Below are 21,086 nucleotides of genomic sequence, written 5' to 3'. Positions count from 1 at the left end.
ACCACCTACGGCTCCTAGAACGCTTCCACCAGCGTTGTCTCCGCTCCATCCTCAACATCCATTGGAGCGCTCACACCCCTAACGTCGAGGTACTCGAGATGGCAGAGGTCGACAGCATCGAGTCCACGCTGCTGAAGATCCAGCTGCGCTGGATGGGTCACGTCTCCAGAATGGAGGACCATCGCCTTCCCAAGATCGTATTATATGGCGAGCTCTCCACTGGCCACCGTGACAGAGGTGCACCAAAGAAAAGGTACAAGGACTGCCTAAAGAAATCTCTTGGTGCCTGCCACATTGACCACCGCCAGTGGGCTGATAACGCCTCAAACCGTGCATCTTGGCGCCTCACAGTTTGGCGGGCAGCAGCCTCCTTTGAAGAAGACCGCAGAGCCCACCTCACTGACAAAAGGCAAAGGAGGAAAAACCCAACACCCAACCCCAACCAACCAATTTTCCCTTGCAACCGCTGCAATCGTGTCTGCCTGTCCCGCATCGGACTGGTCAGCCACAAACGAGCCTGCAGCTGACGTGGACTTTTTACCCCCTCCATAAATCTTCGTCCGCGAAGCCAAGCCAAAGAAGAATGGTGTATAGTACTGAGGTGGGGGGGGGGGGGGGGGAGCATGGGTCTGTTACTATAAAATAGGGGAATAGGTATTTTACTATAACATTAGGGCACAAGTTAGTCACTTATTAGCATTGGGGATAACTCCCACTTTACAAAATTGACAATATTGTAATTTCCCACAGTGTGAAAAACTATTTCCCATTGAATCCCATGTTATAAATGGAGATGTACTTTATGGAAAGCTTTTCTCTCAACAGTGGTGATAAATACCACAACTGCTACTTCACAGCACAAGATTTGTTCTGAAAATTGACAAAGCATTCTCTTAAGTGGCCAGCAGCTGCAATTGGAGACACTTGACTTCAGATACTTATAACATTTCAACCTTCAGTTTAAATTGATAAATATACTTATAAACGCATATCAAATATAGGGAAGATAGTTTAATGAGATAACTCACAACAAATAACAGTGGTTGTTCAGGTTTATAACTTGCATTTAAATTTGTTGGTCCTGTTTCAGGCATGTTGAAGGTAAATAATAGGGAAAATGCTTAGAAAAGAAAAATTCCAAATAGCAAAATAAAGTTTTCCCATCTTGTCTGTGCGTGCATCAAGAAAACAAGTTTAAGAAGAGGCAAAAGTATTGTTTCTTTTGCATTTTGCATTCAATATATTTTCTTCACATAGTTTATATGAATTGTAATTTGTTTCTCATATTTTTCAGTGATTTGTGAATCCTATATGGGTGAATTTCAGTCATAACCTCAAGAGCTATGATGTTGAGTTGGCTGTATTGAGTTACAATACTAGATGGACAGTTCCCTTGATGGCACTAAATGCAATTTCAAAGATCTGTCTTGAAAAGCGAGTGCATTCATCCTCTTTGTTCTAGACATTCATTATTAAGGTTTTTACACCAAGCCCACTATTCCAAAGTCCAATTGGCTAAATTCTATTCTAATCTCTCTTCTAAATGTGATAAATATATAACTGAAGAAGGTACACTGGTTATGTCCTTCTCTTTCCAATTTTTGGGAAGGGATATTTCATACCTTGTCTTTAGTTCTTAATATTAATTTGATTCCAAATCCTTTTATTGCTCTCTTTGGAATAAGTGGGCCGTCTAGTTTAATTCTGACTGCGTAGTTTCCCTCATCTCCCTTATTAATGAGATGGAAAGATGGTGTCCCTCCTAGTCATACTCAATGGCTATCTGATATGATGGCATGTCTGACTTCGGAAAAAAATTAGATGTTCCACTACTGAAATGAATTGTACCTTTGTTTCTTTACAGGGTTCTCTTAATTATTTTCAAAGTTTATAAGATTAACTATTCCTCATTTACAACCCCATTGGCTACCTTATTTTTTTTTAAATTATAAGTAGTGGTCTGTCCATGTTAAACCAATAACATCTGTAGGGTGGGGTTAGATAAGTAGAATAGTAGTTTAATGTCTTTTTTCCCCCCACTTCTTTTTACTGTAACATAGATATATTATCTGTATTATTCTACAAGATTTGTTAATATTCTATTTTATTCTCATGTAACTTTGTAACATTTATACAATGAAACTAATAAAAATATTGAAAGGAAAGGCTGGTGCAGGAATAATGAGCAATGATGTTCCTTGGATTACAACCTGTGCCACAGTTTCCAACCCACATTTTACTGTCACTTTCTTAGCTGTGAATCTTCCACCTGGTAACCAGTCTGTACTGTTAAAATTTGTCATCAAATCAGTCATAATGGAAATGTGATGTATATGTCAGCAGATTTGTAGCTGTTTACCTAACAATGACTTTTACTGTATTTACCTAAAGTCCAGATTTATTGTCAGAGAACATACAAGGCATCACATACAACTCTGAGATTCTTTTTCCTGCTAGCCAGGCAAAATTTCTATGTATCGGTAGTACAAAAAAAAGTCAAGGGAAGAGAAAAGTGTAAACAAGAAGGAAGTGCAAACAAACTGCAACTGAAAATAAATATTCAATAATAAATAATGTGTAAAATAAGAATCCTTAAATGAGTCTCTGATTGAGTTTGTTGTTTAGGAGTCCAATGGGGAGGGGCAACAACTGTTCCTGAACCTGTTGGTGTGAGTCTTGTGGCATCTATACTTCTTTCCTGATGGCAGCAGTAGGAACAGAGCATGTTTTGGGTGGTGTGAATCCTTGAGAGCCTCGGCTCTCCTATGGCAGCGATCCATGTAGATTTTCTCAATGGTGGGGAGACTTTTGCCTGTGATCTACTAGGCTCTGTGCATTACATTTTGCAGGGCTTTCCATTCAGAGGTATTGGTGCCACCATACCAGGCTGTGATGCAGCCAGTCAGGACACTTCCCACGACACACCTGTAGACATTTGCCAAGGTTTCCGATGTCATACCAAACTTCTACAAACTCCTGAGAAAGTAGAGGTACTGACGTGCTCTCTTCATGATGCCATTTGTATGTTGGGTCCAGAAAGTTCCTCTGAAATAGCGAGGACCAGGAATTATTTTGCTCATCCTCTCCACCTCTGATCCCCCAATGATCACTTGATCGTACACCTCTGGTGATCCACTCCTGAAGTCAACAATCAGCTCCTTGGTTTTGGTGACATTAAGTGCGAGGTTATTGTTAGAACACCATTCAGCCAAGTTTTCAATTCCATTATATTTAATCTAATTTAAAGTGGTTTATCAATATGGAAAACCTTTACAGTTGTCCTTGACATTAATCCCTCCAATCAAATTAAATTGTCCAATTTTATTTAAAAATTATGTATCAGTATTGATACTCTACAGCTATAAACTTCATTTGATTTATATGGTTTATTTGGGAAGAAAATCTATCAACTTCACTTGATCGATATTCAAAACAACTTTTTTTATTGGGTCTGTTGTGGTATTTCAATTCAAGGGCATATGGAAATAGCAATTAATGCTCTCCTTGTTGCTGTCAACATCCTGTAAATGTATATCAATTATAAACAGAAATGTAGTTATTTTTTTAAAGCAGGATTTGTTTCAACTTTGAGATATTGAATGTTATTAATTGAAGAAAATGGCCAGATCTTTGTTATAATTTGAACAACATGCTAATTTGTACTGAGATTGAATCACACCAGGGACCTTAAGCAGAAATGGAAAATGATAATTGGTGGATATTGAATGAATGCATATTACAATCAACCTAGTACCAAGTTTTATTTTCTCAATTTTTAATGGAATTTATGAGAAGTGTTCCACAGAGATTACAACATAATTCAGAGTCCTGTGTAGATGGTTCACAACATAAGCAAGAATGAGATGTACATTTTAGTTAATAAAGCAAGTTCAGCTTATGGTATAGATGACATGAAGCACATTTTCCCACAGATTGATATTTGATGTGGTCATTCTGCAAAGCACTGAAGGTGCGCTGGGTAGGTCACGTCTCCAGAATGGAGGACCATCGCCTTCCCAAGATCGTGTTATATGGCGAGCTCTCCACTGGCCACCGTGACAGAGGTGCACCAAAGAAGAGGTATAACGACGGCCTAAAGAAATCTCTTGGTGCCTGCCACATTGACCACCGCCAGTGGGCTGATATCGCCTCAAATCGTACATCTTGGCGCCTCACAGTTCGGCGGGCAGCAACCTCCTTTGAAGAAGACTGCAGAGCCCACCTCACTGACAAAAGGCAAAGGAGGGAAAACCCAACACCCAACCCCAACCCACCAATTTTCCCTTGCAACCGCTGCAACCGTGTCTGCCTGTCCCGCATTGGACTTGTCAGCCACAAACGAGCCTGCAGCTGACGTGGACATTTTACCCCCTCCATAAATCTTTGTCCGCGAAGCCAAGCCAAAGTGAAGTGAAGGTAAAAGTTCAAATTACTAACAGGATAGTTGAAAAGGGATGGTTGGTTTTACTCAGAGAGATGAATGAAATGAACAAAAACTTTATCTCAACTCATTCGATGTCATATCATTAGTTTCAATTAGAAACAATAACACTGAACTATTCTGATTGCTTACATCATTTTGCTGATATTCTGGAATAACAAAAATATAATGGATAATATCTTAAAAACCAAAGTGCATCCCAGGGAAAGTCATTCAAGAAAGTATAAATCAGCAAAGGATTTGCAACAGCTCTGACTTGCACTTCATAACTTTTACATGTCCCTTTATTTGTCTTCTCTCTTTACGATTGCCTGAGGGGATGTTGGAGGAAGACAGTCTCGCAGTATTTAAGTAGTATTTAGATTAACACTTAAAAAGCAAGGGAATAGAAGGCTACGGACTAAGTGCTTGAAAAATGAGATGAATAGATGGGCATTTAATGGCTGACCATATAACCATTTATGGAGCGGAAATAGGTGTTGGCCTTTCGAGTCCGCACTGGTTCACTGATTTTGTGCGCCCTCTTCAGGCATTGGTCCCGGTAGATCTTCATTCAATAACGATGGGTGAATTCAATGCGAAGGTGACAATAAATGGATATATAATCGAACCAATTTAAATTAAATAGGTCAACTTGGCAGAACTGATAAGAACAGAAAATAAAAGGAATATAAAATCAGTCTATTTGCAGATGATGTCATAGTATGCTTAACAGAACTATCAATAAAAGAATTACGTAAGAAATTGAAGGAATACGGAGAAGTATCAGGACATGGACATGATAAGCTGAAGACCCTGCTTGCATGTTGTCTGACGTTACAAATTCCCTCATTAATCTATCAACCAGACCGTTTAATTATAAGGATATCACCACAGCAACCCCAGTCCATCCCTATCAGATATATTCCCTTGACACCTAAATCTATCTGGTTTTCTCACTTGTTCTTTAAATCTAAAGTGTTAGGTCCAGTTGTCTTTCCACAGATGATGCCTTATCTGCTGAGTATTCCCAGCCTTTTCCATTTTTAATTACAGTGCATCCCTAGTATTACATAGTGATTTTACTCATGGGGAAAAAAAGGCTTGTGTAAAGTGGAACTAAATACTGCAGGAGAATGTTGGAAAATGAATCAAAGATACAGTTGAGCACTGATTTCAGAAGTAGAATATAAACTGTGGAAGAAATTTGGTTTGGGACGTTAGCTGGGCTTCGTCCGTCTGTGAGACAAAATTGATCATACAACATGCATCAGGCAATACCACACAATTTTCTGTGAGTTAGCAAACCAAAGACTAAATCCTCACAAAATACTTAATATTAATGCTTACCTAAGTGTGTCCACAGCACTCTCCACTATTTCTGCAATCAAGATAGGAGAAGAACAAAGTTCTTTGTAGTTGAGCTCACGAAATGATTCATCCAGTTTATAGCTGGTTTTGTGACAGTTTATACTGAAACAGAATAAATAGACTGAAGAGTAATAAAGTTTAAATTAACATAAATATAGAACTGCCAAAACACTTTGGAAGTGTAGTCACTGTTTAAGAAACTTCCTGATAGTGCTTTTTGAGTGATTGGTATGAGAAATAATAATGGTCAGAAGGTTAGTGTAGCAGTTAGCAGAACAGTGCTAGCAAACCGGGTTCAAATCCAGTGCTGTCTGAAAAGAGTTTGTACATTCTCCCCATGTCTGTGTGGGTTTCGTCCAGATGCTCCAGTTTCCTCCCTTATTCCAAAGACATACAGGCTGAGAAGGTTAATTGGTCACCTGGGTGAATTTGGGCAGAGCAGGGTTGTGGGCCAGAAGGACCTCCTATGGTGCTGTATTTCTAAATTACAAACCAAACCCTTTCAATTCTTTGAATAAGAGGTATCAACCTAACCAGGAGGACCTATACAAATGAGCAAATTCATCCTCAATGTGAACAATGAGCCTGAGGGGACATTATTCAAGATCAATGAAGGTAAAGATAGCTACCAATCCAAATCATTCCATGTTGTCAAATACCATATATACTCATGTAATTGTCCATACCATGCAATAGTTGTCCCACCTACTTTTTTGGCCAAAAAAAATCGGTGTTTTTGTATGACCTGTGTAAAGGTCGACCCCACTACTTTTGGTCCCAACCACCCGCCCATCAAAGCTCCTGATGCCTCAACAGTTGACCCTCAGCCCGGCCGCCTGACCACCGGAGCTCCCAATGCACTGCTTGGTGATCCTTGCCCATTCAAACTTCCGGTCGCCCACCCATCCGAGCTCCTGATGCCCCAACCATGAACTTACCACCTGGTCCCAGCCATCTGAGCTCCCAAAGCCTTGAAAGATCCAGGTACTTATCGAGATCAAAAGTTTGACATGTGTAAAAGTTAAACTCCCCCACCCCCTGTTAGGTCTGCTTTGTTCATGAATGAGTGAGACAAACACCAGACTGAGTCGAAATCAGGGTTCTTTGTTCTTTATTACCGGATTGTAACACTTGCGACTAACGATGTTAGTCGGAGAATGCATTCTGCCGTTATCAGCAAAATGGTGATTTTTTATACCCTTGGATACGTGCTTAGAACATCATCATATCATTACTTGTCCAATGACTAAAACTGTTGCTATCCTTTCCCTGCTAGCTTCCTGCCTCTCAATCCATCAATGTCTCTCTTATCTTGTAAGTACAAGGATGCATTCACATCTTGTTACAGCCCTGTACAGGGTAACTCCTTACACATTCCCATCTCATGATGTTTTACCTAACAGGAGTACAAGGACACCTCCCCTTCTTGTTACAGCCCTGCACAGGGTAACTCCTTACACATTCCCATCTCATGATGTTTTACCTTACACCCCTCACTTTTTTTTGGCCCAAAAAAAGTGATCCAAAAAATTTGACCATTTCATGAATATAAATGCTAGTCTTTTAGGTTCCCAATTTATAATTCCACCCTGAAGCAACATTTTGTGACATTCACCACAAAGAGGGCTTGGATATCATTCATCTGAAAGATGAGTCAATTGTGATCCTTGATGCAGTTTATGCAACACTCCTATTAAATGAACCAAGCATTAGAAGCTCATAAAATTCATATTTTGATGGACAGAAAGAGAAAATTAAAATACCTGCAATAGAGGCCATAGATAAATATAGCCAAACCAAGGAATGCAGGAATAATAAGACTAATTAGAAGTGTTTCCATCACAGCAAAGTAAAGTGCGATTTTTTCACCAAAGTAATTACGAATTTTCCAGAGGGGCTGGAATTTAAAGTAAGTATTTGCCCACAAATTATTAAGCTCTGTCCTTGCATCCAGTGGTTCTGCTGCTGTGATATCATCTGTAAAAAAAAAAGTCAGGCAAGTCACAGCGGAGAGAAAAAATTCCATTCATATTAAACATTGATAATAGCATGAGGAATTTTGTTAATTCACACTTTAAGCCTGCAGGATAACATTTTACATTTACTGCTTACAGATATATACATAAATGAAACATTATTTGTTATCAATTTTAGTTTGAGGTGTACTTGGTAGGCTCATGCTGCAATTGATAATACATTGTGTTGAGGGGACAAATCTATCAGGTTTATTACTTGAGGAAGGGCTCAGGCCCGAAACATCAGCAATATGTATTTGATTTTTATGGACGCTGAAAGATTGGCTGAGTTACTCCAACATTTTGGTGTGTTTTTACTACAATCACAGCAGACGTTCTGCAGACTTTCATGTTATAACCCTTGTTTGTTTTGGCAAATCATTTTCCAACACAAGATACATGAAACCGCCTTTTTAAAAGATATATTTTTGTCCATCAGTTAGCTACCTTGTTTCAACCACTCAATGGAGTGAATGAATACTATTTAAACTGAACAAAAGAGGGATTTATATTACAAGTTAAAACATTTTTTTTTAAATGGCAAAGGACAAAGTTGGGGGAACTGTATTCAAGGATTAAATATTGGCCTGATTTTGGTTCAATCAGGGATCAATGTAGACTCTTTGTACGAACATGTGCTCCAGTGTTTCTTTATTATTCTCATATTCCTGGTAAGAATTTTAATGATGAGAAAAGTTAATCAATCATTTTCAATGAGTGAAATGTATAAAAAATAGTTTGCAATAAAATTAAGATTTCGGTAAGCATTTAGTATAAATTACTTTGGATGACAATTAATCTTTATAGATGTAGCATAATCTCCTGGATAACAGACCTAACCAATCCCCCTCCATCATCAACCTCCTTCACCTGGCAGAATTTTTATTCATCCCCAATAACTTCTCCTTCATCTCATCCTACTTTCTCCAAATCAAAGGTGAAGCCATGGGTTCTCTTATGGGCCTAAGCTATGCCCATCTTTGTGGGGCTATGTGGAGAAATCTATACAGCAACCGAAACAGACAACATTCCTCAACTCTTTCTCTGCTCAATTAATGATGACATTGGTGCTTGCTCCTATACCCAAGATAAGCTCGTCAACTATATCACATTGCTGCCAACTTCCACTATGCGCTCAAATTTACTTGGTCCATCTCTGGACATTCTGACCCCTTTCTCAATCTTCCTGTCTCCATTTTGAGAGACAAACTAGCTATAGGTATGTTTTATAAATCCACTGACTCCCACAGTTACCTTGATTCCACCTCTTCCTACCCTGTCTTCTAGAAGGATCCTATTATTTTCTCTCTGTTCCTCCTGGATGAGGCTTTCCATTCCAGACATGTCCTTCTTCTTCAGAAAACTTGGCTTCCTCTCTGCTGTCATTAGATCCCTGCATCTTGTTCTTTTCTCACACATCTGCCCAGCACACTCTGTCCCTCCAGATGTTCCATAACCTACACCTTCCTTCCTCCCGTTCCTTACCTCCTTCCCTTTCTTCATCCTATCAAAGAGCACCTTTCTCAGCCCTGTCTCCTTTCCCTTATTTCTCCCCTCACCTGTATCTATTTATCATCTGTAAGTCTGTGTTCCTCCCTCTTCTCCCTCAGCCCCTCCCCACCTTCTTATTTGGGGGTTTGCCTGATTTTGGACATTCCAGATGAAGGGTTCCACCCTGAACTGTCGATTGCTTATTTATTTCCATGGATGCAGTGTTCCTCTAGTACTTTTGTGTTTTATAATATAACCTTTTCAATGTGGTTTCTCTGATAACACACACAACTTCTTCACTGGTAAATTTTCAACACACACACACGGACATAAAATTTAGAGACAGGTGCAAGACAAGATGCCGGTTGTTAGAGTGCGATCTTGGCTGATTAAATGTAACTCGGATTCATATTTGCACAAAATGACTCTGGAAATACATAGGAGGAGACTGCAGATCCTGGAATCTGAAGCTGACATGCATTCTGCTGGAGGAGCTGAACAGGTCAGGCAGAACCGTTGACCTGAACTGTTTTATGAAATCAAAGATGTATCAGTTCAGGCTAATTATAGTGAATATTCTACTGTTAGTTGGAAAGGTAAAGTGTAAAGTGGCACAATTTGAAAATTTGCAAGAAAGTTGGGAAAGAGAAGATACAACCTAACAAGGAGACGGACTTTGCTCTTGATCAAAAAAGCAAAACTAAAAATTTGACTCTTTGAATATTAACTTGGGAAGTAAGCACTAAAAGAACATCCCCAAGATTAAGACAAAAATAAAAAGGTGAAATTGCATATATAAAGGGCAAAGAAGCTGGGGGAGGGATCCAAGGCGATAGGATGTAGGACAGAAGAGGAGAGGTGGAATGAGCTGGGGGAGAGAGGGAGTGTAACACGACTGATTGAGCTTAGTGACAAGTGAGGAGTACAAACAGGCTTTTAATAGCTTACAATCAATGACCGGTAGGTACAATAGTCCTCAGGTGAATCTGAGGTAAGGCGGGAAAACCAGAGTTTATATTGGGGTAAGTGAGGGCGGAGCCAGCCATCTGAAAACACATAAACAGTGAATCTCAGTTCACTGCAGGGAGGAAAAATATTAAGGATAGGAGTAGGTAGAGGTGGAAATAGTGGAACTAGATGAGGGTGGGAGTTATCCAAAATTGGAAAAAAAATTAACATCTTGATAAAAATAATCTGAAACATTAACTGACAATTCTAATCAGGGATACTGCCCGAGTTCCTCCAGCAGTTCTATGTTTGCTCAATATTCCAGCATTTGCAGCTTTTGTGTGTCTTTACCCTAAATTTAAGGGATTTACCTCAGACTGAATAAACTGTGCCATGTGTCTCGTATGCTTTTTTTTAAAAAACACAGCTGCTGCGTTCCAGAAAATTGTTCCCGAAATTCCGTTACGCAGTCTGTGTAAAGGTCATGGAGCTCAATATCGTTCCAATATTTTACATCCTGGGCCCCTAAAGAATTTCACAGAACACTTGCAGTCTAAACATAACTGCAGGAGTTCAGAGGCAATGGAATATAAATGGGGCGTTATTGATGATGCTTGATGCTGTATGTCACACATCGGTTATACAACATGGTCGATGCCGACGCAGTGGCATCCCATGTCGACCGAAAATACCACACCTCAGTATTTAGTGTAAACGTAGTGTAAGATCCCAATTTTTGGCATTCTGGTCTTTCCAGTGTGAAAAGTCACTCCGGAAGGTAAGTGTGATAATGGCCGATGGGGAAAAAAAGTCAATTATATGTAAAAAAATATATTAGAATGTGGACTGACTTGAGATGATTTACAAAGAAAGAATGTGACAGAGCAAAAATAACATTTTTTGGGGTATTCAACTCAAAAAAAAAGCAACGTAATGCAAGCCTAATAATGGGAAAACTCAACTGGCACTAAGAACTTCGAGTTCTAGAATAACTTGAAATAAAAAACAAACTAGTGCCAGCGGTGTAAATTGGTAATAAAAATTAATGACAGCTAGAAATAAATTAGGCAGCATTTTTTTGGAAAGGAAGAGGCTCAAAGGTAATCATGTCTTCTCTCCTAGCTTCGTTCCCCCTTTATAGCCAGCCAAAATAGATAACCATAATTACAAGAGTAGGTCAGAGGTTGGGAATCCTGTGATCGGTTACTCACTTCATGACAGCTCAGCACACTTTCCACCAACTGTAATGGCACAGGGAGGAGTCACGTGATGGAGTAGTGGCCAGTAGGGGAACTCCAGCCCTCTCCAGAAAAGTTTTAAAAAGATAGAGTAAAAAAAAAGGCACAAACATAAAAACCATAACAAACTGAAAGTAAAAGTGTGGAGAAAATGGCAGTGAAGAAAGAAAAACCAAAAACAACGGGAAGAAAAGAAGAAGGAAAGACGTCGGAAGAAGAAGGTGAATGCCTTACCTGTACGAGGAGGCCCGCCGTGGAGAGAGAAGCCCGCTCCCTGAGGTCAGTCGAAGCCCCAAACTCGGAACTACAAAAATGGCTCACGGAGCCAAACAAATGTGCGCAACCGCGCATGCGCGAGGATTCGCGCTGTGCGCGATGCGCAGAACAAAAATAACACTGACGGGAGGGGGGACCAGCTGAGGAGTAGATCTCCACAGCTGAGAGAGGCAACTACAACACAACAGCAAGAGGAAAACATAGAAAATAACGAGAACAAGAAGGAAGAGAATAAAAATAAGAAATCAAAGAAACAACAGATGACCAACCCAGAAGAAAACCAACACCAAGACACTTCTAATAAAAATAAGAAGACCAAAAATACCCAACAAAATAAAACAAACAACCCAACAAGAAAACCAGAAGAGACAGAGGTAAAGGACACAGATCCTGGAGTGGACTCAGAAGAAGAGGAGGAAGAAAACAGAGAAATGGAAGATGAAGGGAAGGGCAAGTACATGGATATATTTTTTTAAAGAATATATGGAAACAGTAAAAGAATGGCAGTCACAAGAATTCAGTGAAATAAAAAGAATAAAAAGTACAGAAGAAAAAGCGAATAGATTAGAGATGATCATGACAGATATAGGAAAAAGAGTAGACAAGGTGGAAGAACGAGAAACAGCCATAGAAATGGAAGTAGTTGACTTAAAAAAGAAATTAGAAGAATCTGATAAAAAAAGTTAAAGAGACACAGGAGCTATTAGCTCAGAAGATAGATATAATGGAAAATTATAATAGAAGAAACAATATAAAGATAGTGGGCCTTAAGGAAGATGAAGAAGGCAAAAATATGAAAGAATTTATAAAAGAATGGATCCCCAGGGTCCTAGGAAGACAAAAATTACAGGAAGAAATGGAAATAGAAAGGGCACACAGAACATTAGCCCCTAAACCACAACCACAACAAAAACCAAGATCCATTCTAGTAAAATTCCTAAGATATACAACAAGAGAAAATATATTGGAGAAGGCAATGAAAAAAATAAGAGACAAAAAACCACTGGAATACAAGGATCAAAAATTTTTTTTCTATCCAGATATAAGTTTTGAACTCCTGAAGAAGAGGAAGGAGTTCAATGCAGCAAAAACGACCCTATGGAAAAAAGGTTATAAATTTATGTTAAAATACCCAGCGGTACTTAAAATAGTTATTCCGGGGCAGCAAAACAAACTATTCTCGGATCCGGAAGAAGCACGAAAATTTGCAGAACAACTACAAAACAGACAGAGAGATGAAGAGATGTAACAAGAACAAAAATGACAACAAACTATATGTATGTGTGTATGTAGGTACATATATATGTGTATATGTGTGTATGTATATATATGTGTATATATAAAAAATAGAGTATAGGTAAGAACTAAGAAGGGAAAGAAAGGGAAGAAAGGAAGTAAGGAGAGAATTAAGAGAGTGACCTTTGTTATATATGAAGATTAAAATCTTTTCTGGGGGGGCTGGGTGGGGAAGAATTACAGTCACTGCAAAATCAGTTGACACTTGCGAGCGGATTCGCAAATCCAAATGGAAAGGGGAGATGTGGTTGCCCGACAAGGGACAAAGGGCAACTCAGAAAGGGGAGGGACTATTGGGGTTAAAGGAATTTTAGATATGAGAATAGTGGAAATATTTTATGTTTTAGAAATGTTGTCTTATAATGTATTCAAATAAAGAAAGCAGAAATGGATAAGAAGGGAGGTGGTGATGAGGAAACGGAAAGGAAAGATAAACAAAGTATGAAATGGCTATGTTGAACTATATGACTTTAAATATTAATGGAATACATAACCAAATCAAAAGGAAGAAACTGTTAAATTTACTGAAAAAAGAAAAAATTGATATAGCATTCGTACAAGAAACACATCTAACTGAAGTGGAACACAAGAAATTAAAGAGAGATTGGATAGGACATGTAACAGCAGCATCATATAATTCAAAGCCAGAGGAGTAGCTATATTAATCAATAAAAAAGTACCAATCAAAATAGAAGAGGAAATAATAGATCCAGCAGGGAGATATGTAATGATAAAATGTCAGATATATTCAGAATTTTGGAATTTACTCAATGTATATTCACCTAATGAAGAAGATCAAAAATTTATGCAAGATATCTTTTTGAAGATAGCAGATACGCAAGGGAACATACTAATAGGAGGGGATTTTAACCTTAATTTGGACTCAAACATGGATAAAACTGGAAAAAAAACTAACAGAAAGAACAAAGTAACCAAATTTATAATTAAATCGATGCAAGAAATGCAACTTTTGGATATATGGAGGAAACAACACCCAAAGGAAAAGGAATATTCATTCTATTCGGGTAGACATATAACATACTCAAGGATAGACCTATTCCTGTTATCAGCCCACATTCAAGGGAGAGTTAGGAAAATGGAATATAAAGCTAGACTATTATCGGACCACTCACCCCTGTTATTGGCAATAGAGCTAGAGGACATCCCACTAAGAATGTATAGATGGAGATTAAACTCCATGCTACTTAAAAGACAGGATTTTAGAGAATTCATTGAATGACAAATTAAAATGTACTTTGAAATAAATACAGAATCAGTGAAAGATAAGTTTATACTATGGGACGCAATGAAAGCGTTCATCAGAGGGCGAATAATAAGTTATGTAACTAAGATGAAGAAGGACTATAATCGGGAAACAGAACAGTTGGAAAAGGAAATAACAAATATAGAAAAAGAATTAGCAATAAAGGAAGATACAACTAAAAGAACAGAATTGGGAGATAAAAAAAATAAAATATGAAACACTAGAAACATATAAGGTGGAGAAGAACATAATGAAGACAAAACAGAAATATTATGAGCTAGGAAAAAAAACGCACAAAATTCTAGCGTGGCAGCTTAAGACAGAACAAAATAAAAGAATGGTATTGGCATTAAGGAAAAAGGACAAAAAAATTACATATAATCCAACAGAGATCAATGAAAACTTCAGGGAATTCTACGAGCTATTATATCAAACTGAAAACGAAGGGAAAGAAGACAAAATAGATGAATTTCTAACTAAAATTGAACTACCGAAATTACAAACAGGGGAGCAAAATAAATTAATAAAACCATTTGAAATAGAAGAATTACAGGAGATATTAAAAAAACTACCGAACAATAAAACACCAGGAAAGGATGGATTCCCAATAGAATTCTATAAAACATTTAAAGATTTATTAATTCCTCCCCTTCTGGAAGTAATCAACCACATTGATAAAACACAAAGCATACCAGATTCATGCAGAATAGCAATAATTACAGTAATACCAAAGACAGGGAAAGATCCACTTCCACCAGCGTCATATAGACCAATATCTTTACTTAACACAGATTATAAGATAATAGCTAAACTATTAGCAAACAGATTGGCCGACTATGTACCAAAATTATTAAATCTAGACCAAACTGGATTTATTAAAAAAAGACGAACAACAGACAATATCTGTAAATTTATTAACTTAATTCACGCAGTAGAAGGAAATAAAACTCCAACAGTAGCGGTTGCTTTAGACGCAGAGAAGGCCTTTGACAGAGTAGAATGGAATTATTTATTCAAAGTACTACAAAAATTCAGCCTACCAGAGAAATATATTAATTGGATTAAAGCATTATATAAGGGGCCATTGGCGAAAGTGACAGTAAATGGATATATATCAAAACAATTTAACTTAAGCAGATCAACAAGGCAGGGATGTCCACTATCTCCCTCACTGTTCGCGTTAGCTATAGAACTGATAAGAACAGAAAATAAAATAAAAGGGATAAAAATAAAAGAGAAGGAATATAAAATCATTCTATTTGCAGATGAAGTTATAATATACTTAACAGAACCAGAAATATCAATAAAACAATTACATAGGAAATTAAAGGAATATGGAGAAGTATTGGGGTACAAGATCAATGCAAATAAAAGTGAAGCAATGCCAATGAATAATGCGGATTTCACAAAGTTTAAGAAAGAATCGCCATTTAGATAGCAAACACAAGCAATGCGATACCTAGGTATACAACTAAAAAAACCTCAGCCATCTATATAAACTTAATTACCATCCATTAATGAAAAAATTACACGATGACTTAGAGCATTGGAAAGACTTACCACTAACACTGATAGGAAGGATAAACTGTATTAAAATGAACATTTTCCCAAGGATACAATACCTATTTCAGTCATTACCAATACACCTAACAGAGAAATTCTTCAAGGAGTTAAAGAAAATAATAAGAAAATTCTTATGGAAAGGGGGGAAACCGAGGATAGCACTAGATAAATTAACAGAATGGTACAAACAAGGAGGCTTACAACTACCAAACTTTAAGAATTATTATAGAGCTGCACAATTAAGATACCTATCAGATTTTTATCAAACAAGGGAAAAACCAGATTGGACCAGATTAGAACTAGATAAAATAGGGGAGAAGATACCTGAACATATACTATATAAATGGGGTAAAAAATTGGTGCAACGTAGGAATTCACCAGTAATGCATCATCTGCTCAACATTTGGAAGAAGATTCATGTAGAAAGGAATAAAACAAATTACCAACTACCAAAACCAATATTGACGCAAAATCAGTTAATCCCTTTCACAATAGATAACTTTTCCTTTAGAGAATGGGAGAGAAAAGGGATCAAAAGAATAGAAAATTGTTTTTCGGGAAATAAATTATTATCCTTTGAACAAATGAAGGATAAATATAATATAACTCACGATACAATGTTTGCATTCTACCAACTGAAAACATACTTGAAGGACAAATTGGGAAATAGTCTGAGGTTATCAGAAGGAAGCAATTTTGAATATGTGATTACAGACACAATGATAATTAAAAAGTTTGTAACAAACATGTACATCAAACTGCAAGAAAAGGAGAACGAGGAAACAAATGGTAAACCTAAACAAAAATGGGAACAAGATCTAAACATAAAGATAAAGAATGAAACATGGGAGAAGCTATGCTCTGGAACTATGAGAAATACAATAAACACGAGGTTACGCATGATACAATATAACTGGATACACAAGCTATACATCACACCTCAAAAGTTAAATAAATGGGACCCAACAGTATCAGACAGATGTTTTCGCTATAAAAAGGAAACGGGAACAACAATTCATGCAATTTGGACATGTAAGAAAGTGGAAAAATTTTGGGAAGATCTAAACCAGATATTAAATAAAATCACAAAAAGCAATATACCAAAAAACCCAGAGATCTTCCTCCTAAGTAATATAAGAAACAAAAAATTTGGACTCGATTTGGATGGAGCACAAAAAAGATTTGTTATAATAGCCCTAGCTGTAGCAAAAAAATGTATTATGTCAACCTGGAAATTAGAAGACAACTTGAGAATACAACAATGGTACATAGAAATGAATAAATGTATTCCATTAGAAAAAATAACATATAATTTAAGAAATAACATTACAATATTCAAACAAATATGGGAGCCATACATGAAACACAATAGAGAAATCCTACCATGGACTTCCACCATCTAAAATGACAGAAGGAGAAGATAACGAAAAGAACTGACTCAGTAAAATTTCTTGTTTATTTTAATTAAGTGACAACATTGTTTAACGGGTTTAATGTATCTTATAGATTGAACTTTAAATAAATGGGGAAGGGAGTGAGGGGGGAAAAAGGGGAAGAAAACGACACTGTATATATTTAAGAAGAAAAATGTCTGTATGTATTTTGGTCAATATGGTTTATAGTGTGAAAAATAAAAAATTTAAAAAAAAACTGTAATGACACAAATCAGGAATGTGATGGAATTGCCCGAATAAATGGGGCACTGACAACATTCAACAAGCTAAATACAATCTGGCACCAAGCAGCCTGTTTGAATGGCACTGATCCTCTGCATTAAAAAATTGTTTCTTTCAGTGCACCATGGCTGCAGTGTTTAACATCTTCAAAATGCACTGTAGCGATTTACCTTGCCTACACCAACAGCACCTTGCACACCTCCAACCATTAACATCAAAGACAAGGGCAACAGGAGCACGGATCACCAATGAGACAAATTCACCTCCAAGATGCTCATCATCCTGGCATGAAAAGGTCACATTGTTCCTTCTTTATTACTGGGTCCTCCTATTGCGGGAGGACCTGTGCAGAAGGACTGCAACATACAGTAGGCCCACTGGCCCATCGAGTCTGCTACACCATTCAAATCATGACCTGATCCATCCACCCACTCAGCCCTATTCTACAGTCTTTTGCCCTGACTAATCAAATATTTGTCAATCTCTGCCTTAAATACATCCAATGACATTGCTTCCACAGCAACAAGTTCCACAGACTCTCGACACTCTGACTAAAGAAATTTTTCCACATCTCACTTTTAAATTGATGCCCTTTTATCCTGAAATTATGCCCTCTTGTTCTAGAATTCACTACCATGGGAAACATCCTTGCCACATCTACTCTGTACAGGCCTTTCAGCATTTGAAATGCCACTATGATGGCCCACCTCATCCTTCTGTACTCTCAACAAGAACAGTCCAAGAGCTGACAATCATACCTCATATACTAACCCTTTCATGTTTGGTATGATTCCAGTAAGTCTTCTCTGAACCCTCTCCAATGCAGCACGTCTTTTCTCAAATACAGTGCCCAAACTGTACACTGTACTCCAAGTGAGGTCTCACCAGTGCTTTTTGGAGTCTCAACATTACATCCCTGCTCTTGTAAGCTATCCTTCTAGAAATGAATCCTAACATTGCATTCGCCTTCATCACCACCGACTCAACTTGGAGGTCAACCTTTAGGGTATCCTGAATGATGACTCCTTTCACACCTCAGAGTCTGCCCATCTATTTCTTTTACCAAAGTGCATGACCGTGTACTTTCCAAATTGTATTTCATCTGTCACCTCTTTGCCTATTCTCTTAATCTATCCAAGTCTCTCTGTAGCCTTTCGGTATCCTCAGCACCACCTCCCCACCACCTATTGTGGCATCATCTGCAGATTTAGACACAAAGCCAACTATTCCATAATCCATATCATTTATAAACAACATAATGAGAAGCAGCCCTAACACCGACCCCTGTGGAACACCACTGGTAGCCAGCCAGAATAGGATCCCTTTATTCCTACTCTGTTTCCTGCCAACCAGCCAATGCAAGAAGGTGACTTTCACCCCCTTCATAGAGGCAATTTTTCCATAACATTAATTCCCCTACTATGCAAAAACCCTTCTAACTTTGCCTTAAAGGTATTTAATGAGGCAGCTCAACTGGTTCCTTGGGCAGAGGATTCTAACAATTCACTACTCTCTAAGAAAAGCAGTCCTTCCTCATCTCCATCCTAAATGTATACCCCCCCCCCACCCCACCCCCAACTCCCGAACCTTGAGGCCATGTCTTAGAGTTCTAGTCTCACCCACCAGTGGAGACAACTTCTCTGCCTCTATCTTATCTCTCCCTTTCATAATTTTATATGTTTCAATAAAATCCCTTTTCATTCTTCTAGATTCCAACAAGTCTAATGAGTGGCTTAATCTCTCCTCATAGGCTAACTCACTAATTTCCAGAAATAAAATGGTGAATCTCTTCTGCACCACTTCCAAAGCCAGTAATTTTCTCAAGTATGGAGACTAGACCTGCACACAGTACCCCAGGTGATGTCTTACCAGTATACTGTTCAGTTGCGGCAGAACCTCTCAGCCCTTAAATTAAATCCCTCTTGCAATGAAGGCCAACATGCTGTTTACCTTCTTGACTACGTTTCACTTCAAACAACTTTTTGCGATCGATGCACAAACAAATGCAGGCTTTGCCAGAGTCACCCTGTAGAGCTCGTCGAAAGAATCAAAGATTTGTTGATCCAAACCAAGGCTTTTATTAGCAAAAGACAGGAGCTCTTCACAGGTGGCCGACCAGTCCGGAATGATCCGACCTGGCTAGGGACACAAGCCTTTAAGGCCCAGACAATAGGCGTGGCTTAGCTCTCAGCCAATCGCTGTAAGCAGTCTAGATACAGTAACTATATACACTATGTACATTGGTGATAGATCTGTACTATCACACACCCATATTCTCCAAAGCAAATAAACGTATAAGAATCTCCCAAGTACACCATTGGGCATCTTGGCAGGTTTTCACCTACTCACCAGTGCTTTGTGGAATTGAAGGCTGACTGGAATTCTCAGACTTCAATGTTCTTCTGTCATGTAGGGCAAAAGAAGAGCTGAAAGCCTTTTTCAAAAGAAGGTATGGTAGAGCAGGAAGTTTTCTTGAAAATTTTTGTTTGGCTGTTGCAAGAGTAGATTACTTTAGAAGAAAGTATGATTAAAAGCAAACATATATGCGCTATTATTTTATTATTCTAAACCACTGACAGCTAACAGAAATGCAGGATGATTGTAGTTGTTATTGGTTGTGTCCATTACACAATGCATTCAATAACAAATTCATTTTGACAATCCAAATGTGGAATTTGCTATTTCCTCTTGGCTAACAGAAAATTTGCTCAATGTGTTTCTAAGCACTGAGTAATTCTGAATGATATGCTTTATATGTTCCATGCAAAGACCTGGGATCATATTTCTTTGAAAGAGAACACATGATAGTCAAGATTACCAAATTGTGTGCAGGTCTCAACAAGTTAAACATTCAGAAAAAAAGATTTATGTAAAGAAATCCCAACTTCTAAATGCTTACAGATGGAATTCAATGTTTGAAAACCTTCTTTGCTGTCCACAACGCCTCCAAACAGTGTCATCTGCAAACTTTCTGCTCTAATTTACCACGTTATCATCCAGATCATTCATATAGATGACAAACAACAATGATCCCAGCACCGATCCACAAGGCACATCACTAGTCACAGGCCTCCAATCTGAGAAGCAATCCTCCACCACAACCCTCTGGCTTCTCCCATCCAGCCATCAAATCAAGTTCACTACTTTCACCACAAATACCCAGTGTCAGAACCTTCCTGACTAAACTCTCATGTGAACCTTGTCAAAGGCCCTACTAAAGTCAATGTAGACAACATCCACAGCCTTTCCTTCATCAACTTCCCTGGTAACATTCTCAAAAAACTCTGGAAGATTGATTAAGCATGACCTACCACACACAAACCCATGTTAACTATCCCTAGTCAGTTCTTGGCTATCCAATAATTGTGTATCTGATTTCTTAGAACATCTTCTCATAATTTACCTAATACTGATATCAGGCTCACTGGCCTATAATCTCCAGGGTTACCTTTGGAGCCTTTTATAAACAATGGAACACAATGAGCTACCCTCCAATCCTCCAGCACCTCAACTGTGGTGAAGGACATT

General features: G+C 38.1%; 1 protein-coding gene across 1 annotated transcript in view; it reads right to left on the bottom strand.

Annotated features, from left to right (window-relative positions):
* LOC138739422 (anoctamin-7-like) overlaps nucleotides 1-21,086 on the bottom strand; it is a 114,213-nt gene that overhangs the window by 55,949 nt on the left and 37,178 nt on the right. The window contains exons 5-7 of the mRNA XM_069891415.1: nucleotides 19,908-20,048; nucleotides 7,555-7,768; nucleotides 5,771-5,893 (exon numbers count right to left, since the gene is read on the bottom strand). Coding sequence (XP_069747516.1) covers nucleotides 5,771-5,893; nucleotides 7,555-7,768; nucleotides 19,908-20,048 — 478 coding nt within the window. The remainder of the gene's footprint in view (nucleotides 1-5,770; nucleotides 5,894-7,554; nucleotides 7,769-19,907; nucleotides 20,049-21,086) is intronic.

This window comes from Narcine bancroftii, chromosome 7 (genome assembly GCF_036971445.1).
Source record: "Narcine bancroftii isolate sNarBan1 chromosome 7, sNarBan1.hap1, whole genome shotgun sequence".
NCBI lineage: Eukaryota > Metazoa > Chordata > Chondrichthyes > Torpediniformes > Narcinidae > Narcine > Narcine bancroftii.
Note: the sequence above shows the minus strand (reverse complement) of the source record. Positions and strands in the feature narration are given on the sequence as shown.